General features: G+C 35.2%; 1 protein-coding gene across 3 annotated transcripts in view; it reads right to left on the bottom strand.

Annotated features, from left to right (window-relative positions):
- The window catches only part of LOC149421772 (uncharacterized), a 580,320-nt gene extending 556,454 nt beyond the window's left edge, over nt 1-23,866 (bottom strand). For all 3 annotated transcript variants that reach the window (XM_089635090.1, XM_089635091.1, XM_089635092.1), the window contains exons 1-2: nt 23,294-23,866; nt 17,583-18,062 (exon numbers count right to left, since the gene is read on the bottom strand). In XM_089635090.1, coding sequence (XP_089491216.1) covers nt 17,583-17,620 — 38 coding nt within the window. In that variant the 5' untranslated portion in view covers nt 17,621-18,062; nt 23,294-23,866. The remainder of the gene's footprint in view (nt 1-17,582; nt 18,063-23,293) is intronic.
- Between the last annotated feature and the right edge of the window lie 516 nt (nt 23,867-24,382).

Raw genomic sequence — 24,382 nt, 5'->3', positions numbered from 1 at the left:
AGTATATTAGAATACATGATAGGTATATTGACATACATTTGAATGACGCGATGATATTATGAATAATATTATTTTAATTCAATAGAAGTGCACTATTTGTTTGTGATTTATATGCGTAAATTCCCCTTTATTTCTTTGTTATCATTTTTGATGTGTCAACTTTCGAACAGCACGTGATATTGATAATGTGAATATTTATGGTGAAACAAATAATAAATGCAGGTCCAAAGTACAAGCAGAGACACAAAATGCACCTGCAGATTATATTATTTAAAATATATGTTTTATTAGTTAGGTAAGTATACCTACCCAAATAACATTGCAGACAGAATTTAAAATAAAATAATATTACACGAAAGTATTTGCCTTTTGTCACTACCAAGGCAAGAAAATCTTGTGCACAATTCGGAACATCGCGATGTAAACAATAAAAACGTATATTATTCTATTTATATGCGTTATAAACAGTCTTTCTGCGTTAATGTTTTACAGTGTTAGGAATTGTTTATGTCATTAACCAGTAAAAAATGTAAACCCAAATTTAAAAATATAATATAAACAGTTCAGATAAAATGCAACTACTTAAATAAACAATAAGTGTTCTTGGAAATATTTTCTAAGATTACATTTAAGCCTGTGAAGCCATGATGCTTATAGCGTAATGTGTCGCCTACCTTAAACATGGGTGGGTATCTATAATATTAATACGCTAACGTCTGCCGTACGCACCAGCTCCACGTACAGCCACAAACAGAAGTGCTGCCATCTAGTCAATAATTATTGTCCCATACGTATTAGCAGCGAAGGAATGCTAAAATTCGATAGTATTTCAGTTTTATTATTAAACAACTAATATTTGGTCAGTTACGTGTCATATAAATAGTATTGAAGTAAGGTCAACCAGAAGCATTCATCACAGTTTTCACATAGTTCAAATGAGTTTGAATTTTAAACAACGAAATTCACATGTATTTATTTATTATAGGTACTGAGTTTTACAGATTTTTCGCATGTGAGTGAGAGTAATCTAATCTCAAAACTCAATGTGATTATAAATATTATTATTTACGACAGAACAACGTTATGTTATGTTGTTAATGTGATGATGACCCGAATAATGACTTAAATTGACATAAACCGAACTCTTCATGAAAACCGGTTTTCGGTTTATGACTTTTTGTTGTTGCCTTTATTATAAAAATCACAGCAAGTTGAAGTTTAAAAAATGCGTTTTAAAGGAAGCCCACACAAAATAGTCCATGAAAAACATTTTTTTTAAGGGAACAATCTTTTTTTCCAAGTATGTTTTACAAATGAATTTATCTGTAATTTGTAATTAGAAATTTCCGACATGTTTACTAAATTCTGATTAATAAGAATCAACTTATCTATTTCTGCCTATTACATCAGTTATTGGTTACCGTGACTAATATCAACTTATCAGACACGAGAAATGGAAACTCCTCGATTATTAATTTTCCCTCTTTTAAACATCATATTATAACGGAACACAAAAATATATTATTCGTAATACATCCGCAATTTTGTTTTAAATAGACGTTAACACGACGTATTACATAGTATAAAGTGCATTTGTGCAACATTCACAACATTGCCCTATATAAATTAACTGTATGCACCCGTGAAAAATCACGGGATATTTTGCAGGGTTTGTGAAGATGGAGGTATTTATAAAATATTTGCTTCGGGATTATCGCCTTTCAAAAACATGTATTATCATTTATTTTCTTAGGTAGCAATTACTTTGTGGTTGGACATTATATTTCTAATTAAATCAAACACTATTTTTCACATGGTGTGAAAATCTAGTTAGAAACGTGTGTTTTATTTAATTTATTTTTATTTATTTATAATATAAGTAGATAAAGTTCCCGGAATTACTAAAGTTTTAAGCGGAGTCTTTTAAAATCAGATATATACAGAGATATTCCTGTTATTTTGAACGTCAAGTGTGCAAAATTTTATGAAGAAGTATTAAATATCTGCTTTAATGGGTGGGAAAAGAAGGAGGGGTGATTTTTTTAAATAGAATTTAAACAGTGACCTTCCTACTGTTTTGAAGGTAAAGTGTGCAAAATTAAATCAAACTCGGAATAAAACTGTAGATTTGTATGAAAAGATAAATCCACGCCGAGTATTTTAACCCAGGAATAACTACTGTAGATACATCATCACAGAAGATATGTGGGATATTCTTCCCTTTTTGCCATTCATGGTGAATATTTTTCCAAATACCTTTCGACCTGTATAATTTTCAATCGTGTTATCTTAATGGTATCATAAAAGGGTTTAAAACTTTTTATTATATTAGAACATTGAAAAAAGTTTTAAAACTTTTTATTAAATTATTATAATGGAATTCCACTACGAATTATCAGTTTCAAAAATAGATGTGTTATCTTACTCAATTGAAAGTTAATGTCCTATAAATTAACCGCCTAATGAATATGAGTGGTAACCTCTGCTTTATATCAACACGGCTCGTTATTACAGCAATAACAACTATTAGACAAACATGCATATTGGTGTAATAGTGGGCGGGGTTTTTTTTTTTAATACTTTGATAGATAAAAATCCACCATGTGCGGATCAAAACGATGCTAACGAATGTTTACGAAGAGTAATATTTTAGGAAGTACATAAATATAAACAGGCACGGAATTAACATGATTTGATATTAGCTAAAAGAGACATTTCTAAAAATAAACATTCATGGATTGTATTGTAATAATGATAAGTTCATTTCTATCACCTCACTGGCGCTTAATGTTGAATATTATTGATTATTGATAACACTATGAGTTGATATTAAATTAATCGATGTTTTTGTTCATAATACGTATGTTAAAATTTTTCATTGCATGGTAATTTTAAAACCTGATGGGTTATTTTTAAATACTTTTTTTCCATATAGGTACAAAAACGAGCACAGCAGTTTGACCCTTACTTAGTCCATAAGAGTAGGTAGCTGTATCTTTTGTAGGGGTGACCGATATATGTAGAAAAAAGGTCCATAAACAATATCGAAAAATAGGTAGGTACTATTATTCCTCATAAATATTCAAGTAAAAATCTTATAAAGATAAATTTACATAAAAAACTAAATACCTACTGTTAACAAAATTTAAAACAAAATAATTACACTTTTTTGTAAAAAACCTTCCGAAGTTTGATACTAATTGACTAACTAACCTCTAGTTTAATACTAACCGAATCTAACGTCTAACTAATAATAATATGTAAATGCTAATTTATGTATTCAATACGTCTGTCTCAACACAGGTATATCCTAATTAACATATAGACATATAATAAAACACTTTCATGTCTGTTAGATAAATATGCCCCGACATCATCAAAAACACGCAAAGTTCGAAAGTCTGACGGCTGGTTTGACGATGAATGTCGAAACCAGAAGAGACTTATGCGGAAATTAGAGAGGACCTATAGGAAAAACTCTTCTGTAACTACAAGAGACGAGTGGATCCTTTCTCAAAAACAGTATACGTGTAAAATTAATTCCAAAAGATCAGACTATTGGAAAGAAAAGATTAACTCTGAGCGAACCGACCCGCGACGTCTTTGGAACTCAATAAAGACAGTAATTTCCGAAGTCACTGTTCCAACGAAAATAGATATTACCCCGGAAGCTTTCTCAATTTTTTTTCGGGAAAAAATTGAATCCATTCGTGCTTCCGCATCTCACGCCCCTCCGCCAATATTCACATTAAATTCTAAAGGAATTTTGTCTTCCTTCAAACCCACAACGCTGGAAGAAGTAATAAAAATTATTTCAAGCTCGCCTAATAAACAGTGCAGTCTTGATCCCATACCGACATGGTTATTAAAACAATGTTCTACTGTTTTAGCTCCATTCCTAGTTCACGTTTTTAATAAATCACTTAGCACGGGTGACTTTCCTGAACCACTCAAGTCAGCTGTAGTTACACCAATCCTGAAAAATTCAAAACTAGACGCCGATAACTTGGGTAATTATCGGCCCGTTTCAAACTTACCATTTATTTCAAAAATCCTGGAGAAAATTGCTGCCGCACAAATAACCAGTCACTTGAATTCAAATAAATTATTCGCAAAACGTCAATCTGCGTACAGAAAGTTCCACTCAACTGAAACCGGACTACTTCGTATGCTATCAGACATAACTCTGGCCGTAGAGTCAGGTAAGTTATCACTTATCTCACTCCTAGACATGAGTGCAGCGTTTGACACGATTGATCATGAATTCCTCATTAGGAGATTAGAGGAAACATTTGGTTTGAATTCCGACATAAAAAATTGGCTGGTATCCTATTTATCCAATCGCTTACAAGCCGTGAGGGTTGGAAATAAATTGTCCAACTTCGCAACACTATCTTCAGGGGTACCCCAGGGATCCGTTTTGGGTCCACTTCTCTTCATCCTTTTTACAAATGATGTCGCCAAAATAATCGAGTCATTTGATCTCTTGTCTCACTGCTACGCTGACGATCAGCAAGTTTATTTTTACTGCGCTCCAAATGATATCAATAGTCTCAAAATCCGTATAACTGAATGTCTAGAAGCAATAACTCGTTGGATGTCTTCAAACAAGCTCAAGCTCAATCCATCTAAGACTGAGTTTCTCTGGGTAGCCACAAACAAACGTCAACATTTCATAGACAATTCACCTATTACTATTTCCGGCAGCGATATCATCCCAAAAACAACAGTCAAACTTCTCGGTGTCAATTTAGATTCAGACTTTTCGTTTAAAAGTCAAATAAATAGGACTGTAAGCACCGGTTTTTTTCACCTAAGACAACTCAAGTCTGTCCGAAGAAACCTTCCTTCAGAAGCAACAAAACTACTTATCAACTCTTACGTAGTCTCACGTCTCGATTACTGCAACGGCATTTATGCCAGCCTTCCAAAATATCAAATTGACAAACTTCAATCAGTGTTTAATGCAGCAGCACGGCTCATAACCGGGGTTTCAAAATATTCACACATTTCAGAACACCTTCGTAACCTTCACTGGCTCAAGTGCCCTGAAAGAATCCAGTACAAACTGTGCTGGATGGTGTTTAAATCCATCAATGAAATGGCCCCACCCTACATCTCTGAACTATGCTTCCCGGAAAACACTGGTCTGAGGCAGTCAACGCTTAGATCAGCAACATCAGCAGCTGTAGGCAGACTGATAGAACCTATGCGCAAGCCAAATACTAAGTTTGGTGATCGCGCTTTCGGAGTATCTGGGCCGAAGGCTTGGAATAAACTCCCTCCAGAACTAAGATCCATAACAAGTCTAACAGAATTCAGGTCTAAATTAAAAACTTACCTTTTTAAGCTGTCGTATCCTTAAAATAAATATACCAATCCTAAGAGAAAGTCCAGTTATATTCAATTTTTCAATTAAGTCCTAAATCCTGTATCTAAATTTCGCCAATAAACAATTAGATAATGTTAATTAAGTGTTAATCTCAAGTGACCTATCAGGTAAGTATTGAACTGTATATTTTCTCCATAAATAGTTAAGTAATAACATAGACCACTGTACAAATGTATTATAAGTTTGTACAGCGCCCTTGAGGTGTTTTTGCACAAAAACGGCGCTATACAAGTCATCCAAGTATTATTATTATTATTATCCTAGTGAGACAGATATCTAAAAACACCTGTAAAACAACCTTACATTGATAATAGAGATGAGCCGATTATGACTTTCGCCGACTAGCCGACTAGCCGATTAGTCGGTTGTAATAAGACCGACTAGTCGGCCGACTAGTCGGCTAAGCCGATTACGGTTTGGAGCAGAAGCTTTAGTCTTCTTACATCATAATTTACCCTTAATTAAAAAATATAAGTAAGTTATAAAAATATAAGGAGATTATGATATTTTTGGTTGTCACAATTGTGACTTTGATTTGATTAGATTATGTAGGTATGGTTATAAGAAATAAGTTTTTTTTCATTTTTTTTGTTTTTATCAAACAGTTCATGTTTAGAATTTTTGGATATATATATATAATATATACTACTAATATTACTGTGCATCTTGTACATACAATCTTGCTTTAATACATATAACTGAGTTTGTTAACTTAAAAAATCTACTTTTTATTTTAATAATAAGAAATACTTATAAATGTTCATTGAAGATAAGAAGATATTTTGTTGTTTTTTATGTTAATTAGGATAGGTACTAATTTTGTACAATAAATGTCATAATTATGTTTTCTTTACAAGCAAGTAATTTTAAAAACTGATTACCAAAAGAAAGATTGCTTGATTGATTATAAAATAAAAATAAATATATAATCAAGGTTTTTATTTCATGTAGTTCCCCGCATTCATATTATTGAGAAATACATACAACGTAAGAAGCCGGATAGTCGGCGCTCTTTGCCGATTAGTCGCCGACTAATCGACGACTACAATAGTTGCCGGATAGTCGGCTTTACCGACTAGTCGCCGACTAGTCGGAACATCTCTAATTGATAATTTAAAAATTAAAAACACTAACTTTCGGTTATTCGGTTAGTATTAACTACCGTTTAATACTAACCGAATCTAACCTCTAACTAACTAACCTCTCGTTTAATACTAACCGAATCTAACCTATAACTAACTAACTTCTCGTTTAATACTAACCGAAATAACTTAAAATAAATTATGTGAGCAATTAATATTGGAGTGCACGTGTTGCATAAGTATGTGTATGAATCTGACATATTTATTTTATTTTTGTATTTATATTTATGAATCTAATGTGAATGGTAGAAGTCGTGGACGCCCGACGAAGATATGGCACGATCAAGTGAACCAATACTTGGGTCGGGCCATGTCAACAGTCAGAATAACAGGAGAGTATTTAAATTTTATGTGAAACCACACAAGAGTCCCAACTGCTCCCAACCGTCTGTATCAAGTGAGACTATGGCATCCTCAGTTGGGGTATGTTGTGAGGCTGAAGGTATTGGGGAGGAGAAGGAGATGGGGAGGAGGAAGGTGGGGAAGTACCTGACCAAACACGGCCAAAGCCATTTCAAGCATCGTTTCAATTCTGAATGGTGGTCTTACACCAGGGCGATACTGAGAGTATCTTCCACTCAATATAATCAGTAAATTAAATTTACTTGCGCACGCCGGGATTTGAACTCACGACCTCCTAGTCTCGACCTTGCTAGTCAGAGCCTTACCCCTTGATCACGGATGCCATCAAATATATGTATGAGTGTGAATAAGGCGAGGAGTGTGTGCCAAAACCGTGTTAGGCGGTCTGTCCTCTCTGCTTACCCCGACGGAGAAAAGGGGTGATGGTTACTTAGTAGTTTTAATATATACATATTTTTATTGATCTTTAAATTTCTTATCATCTTCTTTGTAAATAATGTTCTGAATCGTTGTACGAGTTCGATGCACATTGTACCTAATATCCTTATTATTTATCTTCCAATTTTCTCCCATCTGGTAACGCATTTCAGAATGTTATTTTTTTCTGTCAGAAAGATCGGTAAATCAGTGAAGATATCTGTAACCATTTGGGGATTAGATCTTCCCAAATCCAAAATGTATTTTTACTTCCTTTGAGAGGGTTGGAACCGTGTTGGAACTAACTAGTGAAACAATTTATTGTTATTGCTTGCGGAGACGAAATTTTAAAATTGGGACGATATGAAAATAACAGGAGGGAATTTTAACCAGTGTTTTTGTTCACTTCACATCTCTGTACATTCCCCATTATTTTGTAATCTCTGAAGTAGTTCTATAATATTTTCATCTGCTGTTAAATTATTCCATTATAATTTTAAAACCTGAAGGGTTTTTTTTAGTCTTTTTTTGCCATATATGAACAAATAAATGCATACCAGTTTGACTGTTACTACCGAGAGCTGTATCTTCTGTAAGTGTGTCCAATAAAAAAGGTCCATAAACTAACTAACTAACCATCACGCCGTTTCCCCGCAGGGGTAGGCAGAGAGGACGGACCGCCAAACAACTCGGTCTTGGCACACACTCCTTGCCTCATTCACATTCATACATCGTCTCATACATACTCTTCTATTATTCTGACTCTTGACCAGTGGCGGCTCGTGACTTTTGGGTTACTAGAGTGCTAATATTACAAAAAATGGCTTAATTGATGTTGTTGTAGCTGAAAACGATTTTTTTTTTTTTTTCGAAAATTGATTTTTTGTATGAAGATTTTCAGGAATTCCGTGCGGCGCACGGCTATACTGAAATTTCCTGAAAATCTTCATACAAAAAATCGATTTTCGAAAAAAAAATAAAAAATCATTTTAAGCTATAACAACATCATAAATGCCATTTTTTATAATATTAGCACTCTAGTACACCCAAAAGTCACGAGCCGCCACTGCTCTTGACATGGCCCGACTCGAGTATCTGATTCACTTGATCGTGCCATGTCTTCCTCGGGCGTCCCCGACTTCTGCTACCATTCACATTTGCATCATATATCCTCCTTACACTCCTATCTTCGCTCATTCGCTCTACATGCCCAAACCATCTAAGCGTCCCTTTCTTAATCTTACTCATTACGCTTACATCAGCCTTGCACTCTTTGCGGATCTCCACATTCCTCACACGATCAAACATGGTTTTACCACACATACGCCTCAGGGATCTCATTTCAACAGCATTTAATCTACTTTCATCCTTTCTTTGCCAGTTCCATGCCTCACTTCCATACATCAAGGTAGGTACCAGCACTCCGTTGTGGACTGCTAACTTCGCTTCTTTGGACAATTTTTTGTTAGCGCCTACGGCGTTTAGTCCTCCATTAACGGAATTACCTGCATTTACCCTTCTTTCAATATCTCTGTCAGCCTTTCCATCTCTCGTAAACATACTTCCTAAATACACAAACTCATCCACCTGCTCCAAGTATTCCCCATTCACAATTATATTGCACACTGTTTTCGTACTCTCTCTTTCAAACACCATTACTTTAGACTTACTTACATTCATCATTAACTCATTCTTCATGCATACTTCGTTCATCCTAGACACGAGAAACTGTAGATCATCTATACTATTAGCAATCAGCACCGCATCATCAGCATACAACAGGCAACATACTTTCAAATTATTCAAATTCGCGCCCAATCCCACCTCTTTCAATTCTTGCATACAATTATCCATGTATAGATTGAATAACCACGGTGACATTACGCAGCCTTGTTTAACACCTTTTGTGATATCAAACCACCCCGTAAAACCACCGTTTACCCTAACACATGCAACGCTTCCCTCATACAGAGACGCAATTGCCTGAGTCAGATTCGTATTCACTCCATACTTGGACAACACCTTCCATAGCTTTTTCCTGTCGACTCGGTCGTATGCTTTTTGTAAATCTACAAAGGCACAGAAAAGTTTCTGGTTTTTTTCCAGAAACTTCTCAGTGAGCATACGCAATGAGAAGATCTGGTCCATGCACCCCCTTCCACTCATAAAAGCACCTTGCACATCCCATATTTTATCCTTTGTTTCCTTTCTTACTCTTTCAATCAAAATTCTACCATACAGCTTGCCAACTGAACTAAGCAGGCTAATAGCCCTATGATTCCCACATTCCATACGTGACCCTTTACCTTTGTATAATGGCATGATCACAGCCCTTCTCCAATCTAAAGGCGTGTAACCTTCCTTTAAACATTGGTTAAAAAGATTGCATAACCATGTGAGAATTACACGGCTACCTCCTTTAAAATATTCAGCAGCAATATTGTCAAACCCAACAGCCTTACCATTCTTCATACATTTAATCGAGCTTTCTATCTCATCCATGCTAATTTCGGTAACATTCAGTCCATCATCATTCAAATCTGATTCGCCGCTGGAATCACTGTCACTCACTTCGCTTTCGAAGACTTCCTCGAAATAATTCATCCATCTCTCTTTTATTTTTTCCTCATTCGTCAACATTTTTCCATCTTTTGATTTTATCACTTTCATGCTTCCGTTTTCTGGGCCACTCCGGGACCTTTTGACTTCTTTCCAAAACAACTTAATGTTTTCTTGGAAATGGTTTGTCATTTTCATTCCTTCTTCCTCTTCCAGGCGTTTCTTTCGTTCTTTCACTCCAACTCTTACTTTTTTCTTACATTCCTTATATACTTCTTTCGCTCGATACTTCTCTTCGCTGGAAGCACTGCCAGCCGCAATCAGACACAACCATGCTTTCTTCTTCTCTGAGACCAGTGCTTTAATCTCATCATCCCACCATGCATCACCTTTCTTCCTACCTTGCGTACTTATTCCACAAACCTCCCTAGCAGATTCACAAAGACACACTTTTATGTGGTTCCATGTTTCGTCTATGCTTAGACCATCCATTTCCTTCGCATTCAATCTTATCTCTGCACAATTCACATACTTACTTCTCACATTATCGTTTTGCAGTTTTTCTATTTTGACTCTTGTCGGAGTTGGTACCGTTTTCACTTTAGAGCGCCAACCGCGAAAGAGGTTTACTCTCGACACTACAAGAAAGTGGTCAGTTTCGACCTCAGCCCCTCTAAAAACTCTTGTGTCCTCGGTAACAGCTCTCAACCTAGAGTCAATTACTACAAAATCAATAATTGACCTCTCATTTCCTCTTTCCCACGTATATTGGTGGATACCTTTATGATCGAAGAAAGTATTCGACACAAACAGGTTCCACTCTAAACATACTTCAAGCATTCTGTTCCCGTTGTCATTCGTTCTTTTATCCCCAAACATACCTAAGACCGAATCAAATCCGTCACGTCTAATTCCCACCCACCCATTCAAATCGCCTGCCATTATAATCCTTTCGTTCATATTTTTTAGTCTCATTACAACATTCACACCAGTCCAAAAATCATCTTTCACTTCATCGCTTTCAGAATTAACAGGGGCGTAGCAAATAACAAGAAACACCCTTGTCAAACCGATTTTAAATCTGATCCACATTATTCTCGGACTTACACATTCATACTGCAACATACATTCAATCATTCTGGGAGACAGTAGCGCTGCAACACCTTGACAAGCCCTCTCCGTATCTGGTCTCCCAGACCAAATGACGAGCCTATCATTATGCTGCATTGTACCGCTACCTTTTCTCATACTCTCTGTTATACAAAGTACGTCCAACCATTTGCTCACCATAGTATCACACAGTTCGTTCATCTTTCTTTCCATTCCTCCTCTAATGTTCCGTGTACCAATTCGACATTGATCACGTTCCGTCCTCCTCTTTGCGCCACCGAAGGGTTGGCGATGTGATGGATAGCGAACCTCATCGACATCTTTGTCGGCCATTCCCTTCCAAATACTACTTAAACATCTTACTTATACAACTTATCATATCGTTACACACATAAAACAAATAATACATATTTATACGCTTAATATAACATTTAACTTAAACAAATAAACTACCACTAAAAATAGATATTTTATCACTGAATAATTGTTTTAAAACACTCCATGTAGACAGCAAACCAAAGAGCGCGGGTTCAGTCCCATTTCATCCTTCATTTCCGATGTCATTATTCCACGCGCGGAAGGGCACGAGCGGTGGGGAGCGGAGGTTGCGGCAGGGGTTGCATGAGTCGCCAAATGACTCTTTTCTTGTGCGGGTTAAGGGTAGATTCCGAGAACCGATGATTCTGTGGCCTAAACAATGTCATATATGGCCCACACACATGGCCCACATTCTATAACGGCACTGTATAAGCACTGTATGCGTCGGACAGCGGGGTTTGCAGTATTGGTGCGGGTGGACGAGGGGCAAGGGGCAAGGGCCGAAGGGATGATCACATCTGGTGAATGTTCAAAGCACTGGTCTCGTGTTATAGGCACAGGAATTCACACATCTTAGGATTAACAATATTATTTGTCACGTTTTCTTAAAGTCGTTATACGTCCACACTGGTCACAGTAAATTAGTTTTTAGTACACTTAAGCAACTTAAATACAGTAAGGAACATTTATTGACACTTTTAAGGGCGGAATATATGAAATTTCCCTTGTAATTGTCGAAGAAAGACGAGACCGACCAAAACGCGTCAGGCTGCTCCGAGAGCCCGACCAATCCATCCAGGTCCATAAACAATATTGAAATATAGGTAGGTACTATTATTCCCTATAAATATTCTAGTAAAAATCTTAAAAAGATAAATTAGCATAAAAAACCAGGTACCTACTGTAATAGATACTCACCTATATAAATTCCTTCAAGTTACGAAATAAAAACGGTTTGTATGTTGTCTTTTTCAAAGATTCATCAATCATTTTTAAGTTTCTGCCGTTAAAATGTTCTAAATAGTATAATGTTATTGTTTTGCAACATTAATCATTTTAATGTGGCAAAATGATACAGCTGCAATTTTAGTATTTTAGTTTAGAAAAGATGTCACTCAATGCCATCTGAAAAATGCATTTAGCCTTGATGTGGCGTGAAGTGCTAGTATAAATTTTCGCCATAACAGGTATTAACATTTTGTATATAAACTAACGTTTAATAAAAAATATTTGTTTATTTGCTTTTAATAAAAACTACCCCAAAATAGTAACACTTTCTTTTAATTAGCCAATTAGGGTTTTGTGTATGTAAGTGTGGCCAATAGATGTAGGTGGAGGCAAAAGGTAACTTTATGCGACTTGTGATAAAGTTGGATATGGCCAAAAGATGTACCTGCTTAAAATGACAAATAATCAAATCTCATTATGTCTAAGAAAAATAATAACAAGGTTGTGTTGAAATGATAATTAGGCATCTTTTCATACATAAAATTTTAAATTTAATTTAATAAAACCCTGTTTATGTTTCCAACCGATTTCAAAACTTTGTTTTTTCTCTACTGTAAAATTGTATCAACAGTAGATATAACCCATTAAAGTATTTTATATTATTATATAAGTCCATTTCTTTTCCAGCTAATTCCGAGTAAGAAATACAAAACTGTATAAAATGACTGGAGACAAGAAAAATCCAGTGTTCGCAAGGAGCTAAGCTCTTGTTCGAAAGTGACCCGTTATCACGCTGCCATACAACATTAACGGTCTAGAAAAATAACTTGCTAAAGCTGGATACACACGGTGGAGCCATTTGGCTGAATTCACTTGGCTGAATCCATTTGGACACGGTCCAACTTATGGGGTCACGCACGACTGAGCCGTCAACAACTCGAATTTGTGAACTAAAATCATACTTGGATACATAAAATTGGTTATTCTTTTCACAAATATTCAGCATTTTTTATTTAAATTAAAAAGTAAGAAATAAATAGGTATACATATATTTTGCCACCATCCAGAACAAAATCACGCACGCTTGAAGAGGCCGAAGGTACTTACGGCTCGAGGTCTGAATTCATACTGAAAGAATTGCACACACACCCAGAACCGGCGAGCCATTGGCTCGGGGATCACCACGTACAGCTCAGTGAGAGCTATTTGAATTACTTCCCACAATTTTTGAATCGCCATTTGGCTCATTGGCTCTACCGTGTGTGTCCAGCATTACGGTCTAGAAAAATTACATTCCAAAAAACACCTTCGTTGCGGCTGGATACTTCTGGGTTCTGAATGACTCAGAGAGGATTGAGAAGTGAATAATCCTCAACTTTATTATAAAATCCGAAGACTAATCCTCTTGCCACTAGCTTTATTACCCGTCCCACCCACCGTAACTCATTTTCTTCTCATCTCTTCCCCAGTTTTTTAGACATTCACACTATGGAAAAGAAGATACATAATGGTTTCGACTGGCGACACATCACGCAATTACAACAAAGCTTTTTTTAAATAACATATCGCTCGCCATGCAATCCCATACAGATCTGTGTGGGCGTGGCGACGATGATATGCCGTGATCTGCTAGTCAGGTGACATTTGAAAATGATGCGTCTTTCCCTCCTACCTACAGCAGTAGGGGGGGTCAGATCAGACGCAGTTGTTATCTGTCAAGATATTCCCGTAGAAAAAATGATATTCCGCGGCAGTTCCCCAATTGATCTCACCCCCTATCCTGAGGAAGATTATAGCGTAGTACAACACCTCAACATAAAATCTGTATAGGCTAGTCCAAAATTACTCATCAACGCTTATGTAATGTGTATTAGGCTATCTAGATTGTTTTGGAACCAATAAGTTCACCTTTATAAAGTATCTAACTACCGACTGCTTTTATTTCAAATTTTATTCTAGGTTATTCCCACAATATATAGAAATGTTCGTTGATGAGAATAATTGTATAGTGCATCTACCTAATATGGAAATAAAGCCATGAATGATGATTATTATACCTATCTACATATCTACAATACACTTGGCCACGATAAGTTTTATTGTTATCATTCGCCATTCATAATCTCCAAACGCCATCATAAAAGTTAGTATCAGCGAATACCTGTTTGATAAATAAATACAATTACTCGCTCCGTTTATGAGTGTATAATTTTCTTGTCCAATTTTAATTAAATCCCAGACTAGACACAATGTAAACTCCAAGATTCTACATACTACATACATTACAATACAAAAAAAATTGTATGGACTTATGCAATCGCAGGTACCTACTCGTAATAATTTCGAGGTTCTCTAACGAAAAAGATCAAGAAAATTCTGTTGAATTCGAAGAAAATAAACGAAACTCCGTGAGAAAGATTTCTTAGAAAATTTTCTGGCAATGGAGTCGATGTAGCGTTTATACAAATTGCACTTAAATGTTGCGCACGTGAACAGAATACGTGCCTTAGCTTTTCTTATTTACACCAAAGTGTTTCCCTTCCGTATTATCTTCACGCAAAGGTTGTTTTAGATTATTCGATTACAAAGATAAAACATTCTCATTTGTTTATCAGAATTGCTTTCGTGGAAAGGAATTTCACTGAAAGCAAATATTAAATTTACCTTTGTGAGAAAAATGTATTATGACAACGTGATATAGGTATGCTATTGTTTAACCTACGGTCTATTTTCTCGAAGCATAAAAAAGATTATTCAATCATTTCGATACCTCAGTTCCAAAGTGTGACAACTCAAAATTTTTAAGTGAATTAGGCGTGAGGAAAAGCTTAGAATATTGATATGCTCCAGATCAAAAATGTAACAAATAGTAATCTGTGTTTTTTTTTACATTATCTCTACAAAGTAGGCCCTAAGGAAAAACGCATACGCATCCACCGCCTAGAATAGCAAACCTCACCCCATGAACCCGGCCAACCCTGCTAAGTCACCAAACGAAGGAAACAACTTGGCGTGACCTATTGCAGGGGTGTTGATTATCCAATAAATGGCGGCGATACCCATACCCGCCTCTCAAATTGATTTTGTGGTTATTTTAGAATGAGAGTGGTTATTATTATTTAGAATTATACTTTTTTTATATTTACCAGTTCCATCCGATAGTAATAATCAGAAATATTACAATTACTTTAGATCCAAAATGCAACAACTACGAAAATGTGTGAAAACCTCTGAAAACTCAATAATATCACTAAATTGCAGCAGATTCTCCATCTCCGTGTCACCTGTTTCTGTACTTCATTTTATTTAACTTAATTTCAATTTGTAATATTTATATTTTTTTTTTGTAATATGCATTAACTGTACAGCGCCCCTGAGGTGATATTTCGCAAAAGCGGCGCTATAAAAATCATCCAATAAATAAATAAATAAATACTTATAATAGTTTAAATATATTTTTTATAAAACTTAAAATTTCATAAAAAATCTACTAAAAATAGGTGTACAGTAAAAGATTATAACTGTCCAAAATCTTGTTTCCTAATAATCCCAGAAATATGATTTCTGAGTTGTTACACTTTGGAACTGAAGCATCGATTTGTAAAAAAAAATAGACTCATGTTACCGTAAAACATTGTGAAAAGAAATTTCACTGAGAGCAAAGGTAAAAGATACATTTAAAAACAATTGTTTACTTACATTCTCTCTTCTCGGAGCATTAAAAAGCTTCTTAAATTATTTGTAAAAAAAATACAAACACAAAAATACACATGCTATCGTAAAACATAGTGATGAAGGAGAGAGTGAATGTTTGTTTACATGCGGTTTGCGTACATTAATATATTGAAAAAACAAAACAAAACCGGTGTTATACATAGAAATGACAACCTGCGAAAAACATGTTCTGTTACAAGTGGGAATCTTATCTGAATTCCTCTGCAGTTGTGTTACTATTATGTCAGCAGGTTTTTTTTACAAGATGGTGTGAAAAAATAATATGAATAGTTGCAAAATGAACTGCACTTCAAATAGTGCCATGTGTTTGCGGTTCTGAATAGGTTTGCTGCATGTGGTCGGATTTTTGCTGTCACCGGTTGTGTTGAAGTTGCGGATGTGGTCTAAAATCTGAATGTCTGCCCTTTTGAGTGTGTTGCGAGCTTAGAGAAGCAATGGTAAGGTTGTGAGCCAAAATGAACCAATCCTTGACATTCCGGGCGGACCGTTTCGTGTATGTCACCGTGTCACAAAAAATGGTTTCAAGTTACAAAAGAGCGCACGTACGATATTAAAAAGGTTACATAAATCAGCAGAGGTTTACAAAGGCAACCTGCGCGTGTTTGGGATTTATAGTATTTTTCATGTTTTATTCTTTATAGGGATTGGTTTTTTTAAAACGAGTAGAACGGGTAACTTGGCGATAGCCATATATATTATTATTATTTGCCTATAGCAAAACCCATTAAAAGTTGGTAACCTACCTACCAAATTGAATCATAATAATATAATTGTTTGTTCGGTATCATAGGGTTAATGTTAAAAAAAAACTAGATTATTTTCAATTTAACTGCCAGTTTGACTTCTAGTTTGTCTAGTTTGACAGTTTAAATATATAATAGTAATTTAAAACGAAGCATTTGAATATACAAGATCCAATTTTCCAATTATGTCCTAAATCCTGTATCTAAATTTCGCTAATAAACAATTAGATAATGTTAATTAAGTGTTAATCTCAAGTGACCTACCAGGTAAGTATTGTACTGAATATTATCTCCATAAATAGTAAGTAATAACATAGATCACTGTAGAAATGTGTTATACAGCGCCCTCGAGATGATTTTGCACAAGAACGGCGCTATACAAGTCATCCAATTATTATTATTATTAAGAGCCTTGTCACTTTATGGTGAGGAAAGGCTATTTTATTTTCATTAATAACACTGTATAACATTTAAAAATTGTATGTCTGCTGTAAAAAATACAAATATTAAATAATGACAAATAAAAGAGCCATAATAATATAATAATTGTTGGTATCCATGTGTAACTAACTAGCTAGGGAACAAAGAAATATGAATCGGTTAATAGTTCAGGATATCTCAAGCTTACCTCTCCTTGTGTATCATATATAACTCATAGCCATAACCATCAGATATAAAATACTATAATGGATGGTTTCTAGATTAGACCAAACATGCCCATGCCACCATGTCGGACAGAACAGAAGTGCGAAATGAGACGACCGATTGATTGAGATCGGATGCTACGAGTTATGAAGGATGCGTTGATCGATTGATATAAGTTACTGCATGGGTTTATAATAAATCAACACTAACCTTTTGGGCTTCCATCGTCGCTTGAAGACTCCTAACATGGTGAAGATCGATCGATGAACACCAAACTGAAACTACGATATTGGATTCTAACACTGAGGTAATAAATGTATCTACTGTCGCACTGAGCTATGCACTAATGCCTTACACTTTCACTTATTCAACATTAAGATTAGAATATTACTATGAGAAAATCATCATCAATGGAGAAAATACAGTTTCTTTTATGATATTAAAGAATAATAATGAGAATTCTTTTGCTGTTTTTTGTTGTATTAGACTGTCTTTGCAAATTTTGTCGTGTCTATTTGCGGCAATTAAGACATTTGAACACTCTTGTTCACGGATTTCACTTCATGAGAAGATCTCTCTGCGCTCCGTGGAAATGGAGAAATATCGTCTTACGAGATGAGCTATTCACTAGGCGTGGTTGCACTGAAGATGCTGCATTTTGAATTCATCTCTCGCCGACATCTTCGTGACCTATAAAACAAACAAAAAGATTATTAGAAATACAAAGTAACAAAACAATGGCATTTAGTTTCATTGTTTTGTTGGAAATAGAAGGAAATGGAGTAACAATACGTCAGCGGAAAGTGCAGTTCGGTTACGTTTCAATAGCTGGAAAATGGTATTGTTAATAAATTGTACTTTAATTCAATATAATTCTGTAATTAGTAGGTACCTAACAAAAATATGTAGAAATCCATGTAAGAATATCTTTGCTCGTCAATTTTATAAATAGGGTTGTTGGCAAGTACCTACCTGCTGTTATTTGGGCATTAGTGATTAGAACCTACCTAATATGCGACATTAGTGCAGTCCAACCAACAGATAGGAACATAATGACTTGAATACCAAGTATTGAATATGCATGCATTGAGAAACACTCGCAATGTGCATCATGCTTGACTATCTTTAACCTATTGTACGAGTATCGTTCATTAGCCCGATACATTTCAAACTCTGCAATCAAGTGAAGCAATTATTGCTTCACAATACAGGTAATCTCGTCTGTTATATCAAAATGTGCACTCTGCTTAGTCACTGCACTTTCAAGACGTAGAACCTTTAGAGACATTATTTCCAAATGTCTCAAACGTCAGATGTAGATAGCAGGTACCTTTTAGACTTTAGACTTCGCAAGTTAATATGTGGAGGATATTTATCATTGGCAGTTAGCAGCATTACATTTTCTGAATCTCTTATATCGTACGATCTTTATCGAAATGCAATTAAAGGTATAATGGAAAACTGTTGTCTTGAAAATGGTTGAATAGAATACCTAAATATCAAGGATGTCGTTACGTAATAACTAATAACCACTCGAAAACCTCGGTTATAAATAAATAATAACAACAAAAAAACGTCAAAGATTAGTCTCGTCTCATTAATTCCGACATTAGAATGGCATTTATTGATAAAATTAATCATTTATTTGGTCATAGTCAATTCATTTGCATATTGAAGTTAGGTATTATTATTAGTCACCAAAACCTTCTAAAAATATATTAAATATCTTAAAGCCTAGGTAAAGAAGAATTCCTTGAAGTGGCTGACTAGAGACGTAACTCTGTTTGGTTTCCTGCCTAATATTATCTCATCTCAATTGCCAAGATCTTTTAAATAATTAAATCTACATCCCAGTTCCGCCACTACAAAGGAAAACTCCGCTTTAATAGTCCTTCTACACAAAAATCTGACTTGAGACAAATCGTTACTACATCAGAGCACAAAAAATACATTACAACGCCTACTTGACATCTGAAATGAGTCTTAAACGCCGTCTGGGAGACGTGGCACAATTAAAATTCCGGTGGCAATATTCCACCGGAACAAAACACGAAAATTACCTCATGAAGGCCCTCGCTTCATTCGAACCCTTATTTATATGCAGACGGTGGACATCGGAAATCACTTTCTGGTTACAAATTAATGTAAATGTTATTTTTACTTCTTACTCTCTCACCGGGACGTTGAGAATTGGAGGAAATCAATGCCTTCCAAAGATAGTATCTCTCATAGAAGGGACTATCTACGGGAGAATCCTAAAAATAGGCAGAAGTGTTTCTTGTTCGGGATATTTATAGTATATTACTTTATTCAAGGTGTAAAGAATTGACATTCCAAAATCCACACTAATCTCTATCCAATGCCACAACACTGTTATATGAATTAAACAAATATTTGTAATAATAATATTTGGATGATTTGTATAGCGCCGTTTTTGTGCAAAATCACCTCAAGGGCGATTTAAAAACGCTTTTTTTACTGGGTTCTAACATCCTTCCTAGGGTATAACTTTTAAAATGTAAATTAAAACTTAAAAATAAATATTGACAGAAGATTGAACCTACCTCCCCAGAAACTGGTGTCAACAACGCTAACACCTAAGCTAATTTCTAATGGGATAGTACTGACATTTATTTAATATATTAATTGCTGTAAATTTTTATGTATTAAATACCCATAATGTCATCCAATTTCAGAAAAATGCGTGTGTGGGCGCATGTGTGTGTGAGTGCTACCAAAAGTTGAAAGAAAGCATTTTTATATAGGTACAACGAGTTTACCTACCGAGTTTCAGCTCGATCTGAAGTCGGGAAGAGGGTTAATTTCCACTTCAATCATTCATTCAATTAATAAAACAAAATCGAAATTCATATAGTTGTATTACAAAAATTCAATCAAACCTTAAAATACTAAACAGTCATTTTGGAAAATTAGTAAATGAAATAGTAGGTAGGTAAATAACTTCGTGTTCATTAGTTTATTTAAATGTATAATAAAGTGAAATAGGTACACGAAGTTAACTGTAAATGTAGAGCGTTTTCTTTACTAGGCAATTTAGTTAACTTATAGTTTCCTAGAATTCATAGTGAAACCATATTTTGCCTAATTATTGTCAAAACGAGTTTGTTAAAGTTTCAATGAAAATAAGCCAATAACGTAACGGTTGGTAGTTGCAGAATTTGCTGTCGTAACTTTTTGTTCGAAATCAAATTAGTTTAATTATGTGAAAATCGGAAAATTTATTTGTGGTGTTTTCAAATAGAGTTTGTCTAACAAATCAAAAGCCAATAGTACGCTAACTACAGGGTTTTCCAATAAGAGGTGTTATTTTGATATTCAATCGTAAAAGATCAATGGTTTCGTTGCTTGTGTCGCACGTAGCGCCGTCTTGTTGACAATAAACGTTGTCCAGATCAATACCATCCAATTCCGGCCATAAAAAAATCATTAATCATCTCTCGATAGCGCAATCCATTTACCGTAACTGTTGCTCTAGCCTCATTTTCAAAAAAAGTAAGGTCTTATGACTCCGCCGCGCCGGACCATAAACCGCACCAAACAGTCACACGTTGAGGATAGAGAGGCTTTTCAACAATAACTCTTGAGTTTTCCGAGCCCCAGATGCAACAATTTTGCTTGTTGACGAAGCCACCGAGGTGGAAATGGGCCTCATCACTCAAGATGGTTTGCATTTGATTCACTCAAGTGAATTTTAATAATTTCAATGCGTTGTTGAAGCGTGTATCGTTCCATTTTTTATTAATGGCGTAGTTTCTACTTGTCAAATGTCAAAAAATGACAGCTTCAAAAGTCCATCTACCAAAATAGCGGGCTATTCAAAATAACACCTCTTATTGGAAAACCCTCTATAAACCAGTGCAATAAAATATTATATTACTTTGATATTAAAATAATAACTTTTCGGTAATCTATTTGAACAATTTAACTAATTTTTTTTCACGATTACCGTACAAGAGTCCCAAATGCCCGGAGCCCGTCATTGCATCTCTGTTGTGGGGCTAAAGAGAGTTGGGCAGGGAAGAATATATAAATTTAACAAGTATTTATGGAAAACACGTGACCTTCATTATGTCATTCAATAATCGATCGAGTGCAATTTTACTATCAATTTGTCAATTTCTAAGAACTACAGATAACTGCTAACTCAAATATCCACAGTACAATCATTATTATTTTTTACATACAAACATTCATAGTCGTACATTGTACTTAGCGTTATGTTCGTTGCACAATAACAAGTCAGAATTATTAATGATTAACAATTCTAACAAGATTGATTGCTATCAATGGGAAATCAGAAGTTTCGATCACAATAGTTTGTAAGTGTCTTTATAGAATTTATTATTTGCGTATGATAAATTAGTTATACTACATTGTGCCAGGGGCTAAAATTGAAAAATAAACAATGAAATTTAAATCTGACTACAAATCTCGAACGGTGTTCTCTGGCGTCAATCGTCATAAATATTGTACAGATTTTGAGCTACGGAGCTTTGAAATATCTACTAAACTATCAAAACGGGCGAGATTGCGTATTTTTTACTTCAATCCAGTGTGAAAATAATATATGTAATTAATTACAGTATATTATTATGTATGATCCCACCACGACATAATAATAGTTTCAAAAGCAGAATACTTAGGTACCTACATGCAAATCATTATTTCAAAGAAGACAGGTTTGAATGGATTCATTTTTAATATAAATGCCGGCACTCCTCTCGGACCCCGAAAATTCTCAAAGATAATGAGTACGTAGCGTCGTTCGTTTATCAATTCCGTTTATATTTAGATTCGCGATTCAATTCGACAATATTCTTTTTATGTTTTTTTTTTGTTTCATTTTTCAGCTTCCTAACAAAAACAAAACTATTATTAAATAAAATTGTCCATAATTTGTTATCAATCAGTCCACAAGAGGACGCAAGCAAGGGTCTCTTTAAAATGATTTACCGGTAATTACCTAGAAGTATCAATATAAAGAAAAGCCTAACTAAAGAATTCTTTTCCGGTGAATTAGGCGACTCCCTCATGGGCCGGTAAGGAATCGACGTACCGAGTGCAGTAAACGTGATACCAAGAGCGCCCCATTCCATAATATAATATTATATACTATATTTCGATTGGCGACCGTACACGGGTCGCTGCGGCACGGGTGCGGTATTGCGAACTTCCATTGCCCGCATTCTTGAACCCCTCGGTTTATGTCAATTCCTTACAGACTCGCGAGGGAGCGGAGCGAGAAAAACATATAATGTTAAATAACTCTGTAGCAAATTCAATAAATTGAAAATCGTGTAGGAAGGTAACTCTTTTGTTCTTATAAGATCACGATCTAATAATCAATCCACAGATTAACAACAAAAAAACCATTTTATGACAAAATCAAAAATTAAGTTTTTAAATTCGAAATCCGGGGCCTTGTAATATAAAAAAAATATGTATCCAAGCAAATCCTCATTCGCAGCCCTTATTCACAACTTTGTTATAATTACACATAAGGTTTGGGTTAAGGTCGGATAAAGGTCAAATGTAACCAGTAACCAGCCCCTTTGCTCCCGGAGGCAAATTAGAAAGAGAGCAAATTTGATTTATTTATAAGGGTAAGTTCATTTGCATAACGTTACAGGCTTTTGCGTTGTTCAAACAAATTTGTTTTCTATTAAAAATAGAACACATATTTGTTTGGAGGCTTTAAAATGTAAATAAATCAATCATTTCAGATAAAATTAGGAATTTAACTGACATTATGGAAATTGGGATCTAATGAAGCTTTATAATATTATTGTGAAGTAATTTGTAATAGGTATCAGAATCGTTAGGATAATATTTTGTTATTTAAAATTATTTTTGTCTGTCTGAAACAATGAAAGGTAAATTAACTTCAGTTTGTTACTCACTTTAAATCGACAACTGCAGTTGCACTGCTGGTTCGATGAACGCAGAAATCACCAAAAGAAAACAAAGTTTTTCCCAACTTTGCTACACTACTTGGCTTTCAGTTTGCAGTCAATGTTTACGTTCCGAATCGTCAGAATGTTTATTTTTACACTGTCAAATAGAACTGCGCCACAATAGTTTGAAGTCAGTTTAGTCAAGATCATCGACACACAAGTTTTATTAGATTTATATGTGCATAATTTTACACCGCGCCAGAAATCTGCACATCACTTCCTGATCCACACTGAATGACCTACAGACATAGTGCCTAGTTTTGAGGGATAAATAAACACAGATAGCTGCATACATTCTATTTTGGAATCGATAAACAGTTCATAACGTCCCATGGGACGCTGTGGAAACGCGACAAACTCCTACAGAATCGAGCTGGATTTATTCAATTGACAGATCTACGGATTTTGACGAAAGCTAGTCAGGTTTGAAATAAAGAATGACATAAACATCGAGGTATATTCACGCAATGATAACGCGCATGCGGCCATCGCGACCACAACAAGCGTGCGGTACACACGAATTACGGGCCGTTACTGACTTATCTTTCAGCGAGCACCGAGCAAGTCCCCGCTCCACGTACCGCTACTGCTACTCTCACAGGAACGTTACTGACTTATCTTTCAGCGAGCACCGAGCAAGTCCCCGCTCCACGTACCGCTACTGCTACTCTCACAGCTGTTCCCAGCGGTAGGTGGCCATCTTGGATTCGGTATTTGCAGCGCAGATAGGGTGAGCCATAAAAGAAGGCGAAAGCTTTTTTTATTTAATCTTTTATTATGATTGACTTCCCCGACACAGAGTTATATAAAAATACTAAAGATCGTCATGTATTAATGAAAATTTAATAATAATTTACGAATATGCATTTTTTGACATGATATTGCTACATTTAGTGGGTAGTTACTCCAAAGTAAGTTACTGTGTTTACTTTACTAAGAGCTAGAAAACAGAATAAATGATACCAAAAGTAGTGCTTTGTGGGTTTGTTTCGTGATCCAAATGTAAGTCCAATTTGGGCCTGTATTTCCATACAA

Source organism: Hesperophylax consimilis, chromosome 8 (assembly GCF_061612785.1).
Source record: "Hesperophylax consimilis isolate HC1 chromosome 8, BYU_Hcon_1.0, whole genome shotgun sequence".
NCBI lineage: Eukaryota > Metazoa > Arthropoda > Insecta > Trichoptera > Limnephilidae > Hesperophylax > Hesperophylax consimilis.
This window is presented reverse-complemented; position numbering and strand designations above follow the sequence as displayed.